The sequence below is a fragment of the Bos mutus genome, chromosome 9 (assembly GCF_027580195.1).
Source record: "Bos mutus isolate GX-2022 chromosome 9, NWIPB_WYAK_1.1, whole genome shotgun sequence".
In the NCBI taxonomy this organism is placed as follows: domain Eukaryota; kingdom Metazoa; phylum Chordata; class Mammalia; order Artiodactyla; family Bovidae; genus Bos; species Bos mutus.
Window position 1 is genome coordinate 34,346,576 of NC_091625.1, and position 4,096 is coordinate 34,350,671.

The following is a 4,096-nucleotide window of genomic DNA, read 5'->3' on the forward strand; positions in this document are numbered from 1 at the left end:
CTGAAGGAGATCAGTCCTGAGTGATCTGGAAGGACTGATGCTGAAGCTGAAACTCCAGTACTTTGGCCAGCTTATGCAAAGAGCTGACTCATTCGAAAAGACCCTGATGCTGGGAAAGACTGAGGGCAAGAGGAGAAGGGGACAACAGAAGATGAGATGGTTGGATGGCATCACCAACTCAATGGACATGAGTCTGGGTAACCTCTCGGAGTTGGTGATGGACAGGGAGGTCTGGCATGCTGTGGTTCATGGGGTTGCAAAGAGTCGGACACGACTGAGAGACTGATCTGAACTGAACTGTCACACTGAGTGAACCATTTAACCTTGCTTACTTTTTAAATAAAATAATAAAAAGATAAAATTCTAAATTTCTATTTTATTTAATATTCTATGTTTCCATAACTTGGAAGACCAAACAGAGGAGTCATAAACAATACCCACATTTATTTTTTTTTAAAGGAATCAATAATTCAGAAGAGCTTTCTTTTCTCATTCATTAACAAGGTCATAAGTCTGTAGTGCTGTTCATATCAGATGAATCTACAAAGCCAAGAACAGGAACCATTGCATCTTCTTCAGAAGATGTGCTACTTTGATTCTTCTGTTTTTTGTTCACGTATTTGTGCAAAGTGCTGTAGTACTGCTCCTTTGGATTGAAAGTATATAGTGATGAAATCTGCTGCCAGTCTTTAATGCTTGGAGTGTTGTATTCCTGTGGATGTGAGCACTCAAAGAAACATTTGATATTTTCTTTCGCCAGTTGCGTTGCATGTTCTGTGGCTTGACTTTTAAGAATCTGTTGCTCCTGTTGCAAATAGATTTTCCAAAATTTCAGCTGCAGGTAACTAACTGGAGACAGGCATCGAGTGATTGATGTACAAATCAGGAGGAGGATGATAACAACTGCTATCAGGACCCAGCCTAACACCTTAGGTAAACACAACAAAACAGTGATTTAGTCACTTAAAAAAATTTTTTTTAATCAACAGGTAAAATTTGAACTACTCAGAGTTAAGATGATGAACAAGCAACAGTTAGGTCTTATTCCCTTAAGAGAAAGAAGTGGCAGTAACCCCTCCCTCCCACCCCTCAGTAGAATTGCTTGCTTGACAAGACAGTCATTTTCCAAATCATGTTAAGGATCCACGGAGGAGCTTATATGTGGAATCCCTGGAACTCAAAATGTGGAATTTCAGAAAATCCAGTGAAACAAGTATTCATTTCCAAGAACTTCTGAGCTTTACAAGCCCAGAAGCAGTGTGGGGTGATGGCTTTAAAGTCAGGCAGACCTGGACTCAGTGTACCCACTGTTAAGACAAAAGAGAATAATAGTAGAGATCAAGGACCCAGCAAGGTGTCGGGTGTGGGGCACAGAGCAGATCCCTGACACAACAGAGTGCCTAAGTGCCTTCCTCCTTTCATTAGTAATACTCAATTTTTTACAAAAACCTATAATGGGCTTCCCAGGGGGCTCAGATGGTAAAGTGTCTGCCCACAATGTGGGAGACACGGGAGAAATGGCTACCCACTCCAGTACTCTTGCCTGGAAAATTCCATGGACAGAGGAGCCTGGTAGGCTACAGTCCACTAGGTCTCAAAGAGTCGGACACGACTGAACCACTTCGTTTTCACTTTTATAAGGGAAGAGACTCTGAAGACACACGCATATGTAAGACTGAAACTAATTTAAGTCAACTATACTCCAATTAAAGGGAAAAAAAGAAATAGCACCGAGATGAAAGAAAGAGAGGGGAAGAGACGGAAGGAGGGAGGGAAGGGGTAGGGAGAGAGAGAGAAAGAAAAAAAAAGATAGATGATGTGCTGTGGTAAGTCATTTCAGTCGTGTCTGACTCTTTGCGACCTTATGGACTGTAACCCGCCAGGTTCCTCTGTCCATGGGATTCTCCAGGTAAGAATACAAGAGAAGGTTGCCATTTCCTTCTCCGGGGATGGAACCCTCATCTCTTGGGTCTCCTGCATTGGCACTTTACCACTAGCGCCACCTGGGAAGCCCTGGGAAGATAGATGACAGATTTGCCTATCAGCTCATTTGAAGCCAACAGCCATTCTAGTTAGCTTGCCTTCGGTGTCAGGAGAAAGGGGACGCATTTCTACCCCCCGTCCGCCCCGCAGAAGCCAGTCCCTCTCCGACCCCCGCACCGCATTCTGCGCGGGCGCCCGACCTGCGAGTGCGCCGTGAGCTCCTTCTGCAGCTCCTTCTGCAGCTGCTTCACGTCGGGCGCCTGGGCCTGCTGGCAGGGCACCAGCGGCAGCTGGGCGGCGCAGCGCGGGTCGCGGCCCACGCACAGGTACCGCGCCAGGACCTCGCTCCCGCTGGCGGCGCACTCATAGAAGGCGCCCCCGAGCAGCGCCACGGCCACCCAGGTGAGCGGCGCCACCGCGGCGGTGGCGCTGATCTGCGCGCACACCAGGGCCCCGCGCAGCCCCGAGCCGCAGCTCCGCGCGCAGCAGCCGGTCAGCAGGCGCCAGGTGCGCGCGCTCAGCACGTAGCCCAGGAGGAAGAGCGCCAGCGCCGGCACCAGCAGGAAGACCAGGCCGTAGGGCAGGTTCCAGGCGACGCTGCACGGGCACTGGAACACCGTGGTGGAGAAGATGCGCTCCCCGCCCGCCGTCAGCAGGCTCACCAGGCAGTAGCCCAGAGCGTTACGGTGTTTGAGGTGCAAATTCAACACCTCCCGAAACTTCTCCATGGGTCTCCTACCCTAGGGAGCCGTGGACAAGGCTCGGCTGCTTCTGCCTCTTTGCCGCCCAGCTCCTGAAATGATTTGGGAGATCTGGCGTTTGCCCGTGCCCCGCCAAGTAGCACCTTCCAAAAAAGGGAAGAGGGTTTCTCAGGGTGTCTTGAGCTTTCGCTTTCTTATTTCAACCCAACTAATTGTGGCAGATCCAAGCACACAGGCCGCCGACCTCCCCATGCCCACCCCTTTCCAGAAGCAGGCGCATTGGTGACCTTTATCCCTCAATTGAGGAACTCTGACTGAGGGAAGATAGGGCCTGTTCCACTGTAGCTTTTGTTTCCTCCACACTGACAAGGAACCAGGGACTTTCCTTTCCCTTAATGATCCCTTTATGGAAAGAATACTTTTTACTTGAGTTAACTGGGGGAAACACCAGCTTTTCCTCTATTGCAGCCACCCTGGCTCCTAAACCAACTCCCAATCAGACCCAGCAGTTACCAGCAACAACAAACCCCCACAAACCTCGATGATTTACAGGAAACATTATTCAAGGGCAAATTTCCAGTTTCTCTTATATAAACTGAATTGCAACAAAGCCCCGCTCAAATTCCAGTATATCCATGATATTCTGCCCCCTTCCTGTCTCCCTTCTGAACAGAACTGCCACTTTTCTCTCCTCAACCTGATCTCCTACAGGACATTAGCCTGAATATACTGTATTGACTTCTACCTCTTTTTCTCCCCACTCAGGTACGTCCTAACACTGGCAGTACATAGAAGTGTATCAAATCCTTACCCAGGGGCCACCAAATTGATCAGCAGAGGAGCGGGGTACTGGCTGTTCAAAAAACACTAGTTGAACCAAAAACACTTAAAACGACAACTACCTCTAACTAACGTGTTGTTTCCTCCACTTTCAGTTTGCTCAGAGCAGCATTCCTCTGACAAGCTAAAACCACTTCTGTGAAACTGAGCCTTATTCTATGTGGCTCTAGAGTGAGGTGAGGTGTACTCGAAAGAACATGGGTTTTGAAGTCAGGTGCATTTTGTGTGTGTGCGTGTGTGTTTAATACATTATCTTCTCTAAGATTCACCATCCTCATTCGTAAAAACAGAATATAGTGCAGACAGTGAGACTGTTGAGACAAGTGAGTAGCATCCATAAAGTGCTTTGATATGCAGGATGTGCCTATTAATGGATGTCCGGTGTGAGAGATTACCTTTTGCATTGCAACTTTAGGAAGAGACAACAAATAGCTGTGTAGTATTTAAGAATCCAAATGAATGCTCCATTTTAGACCAAGAATTGTATTCAGTGACTACCTTCAGAAAATCGCTGTGCCCTCAGTTGTCCATTTCACCTCAAGGAGGGGGAGGTGCATGGATATAGAGTCTGG

General features: G+C 48.0%; 1 protein-coding gene across 1 annotated transcript; it reads right to left on the reverse strand.

The window, feature by feature from the left end:
• Nucleotides 1–424: 424 nt before the first annotated feature.
• Nucleotides 425–2,785, reverse strand: CALHM6 (calcium homeostasis modulator family member 6). The gene is made up of 2 exons (XM_070377112.1): nt 2,184–2,785; nt 425–928 (listed from the first exon to the last, which is right to left on the reverse strand). The coding sequence occupies exons 1-2, from the start codon at nt 2,709–2,711 to the stop codon at nt 506–508; spliced, it is 951 nt and encodes a 316-aa protein (XP_070233213.1). The 5' UTR covers nt 2,712–2,785; the 3' UTR covers nt 425–505.
• Between the last annotated feature and the right edge of the window lie 1,311 nt (nt 2,786–4,096).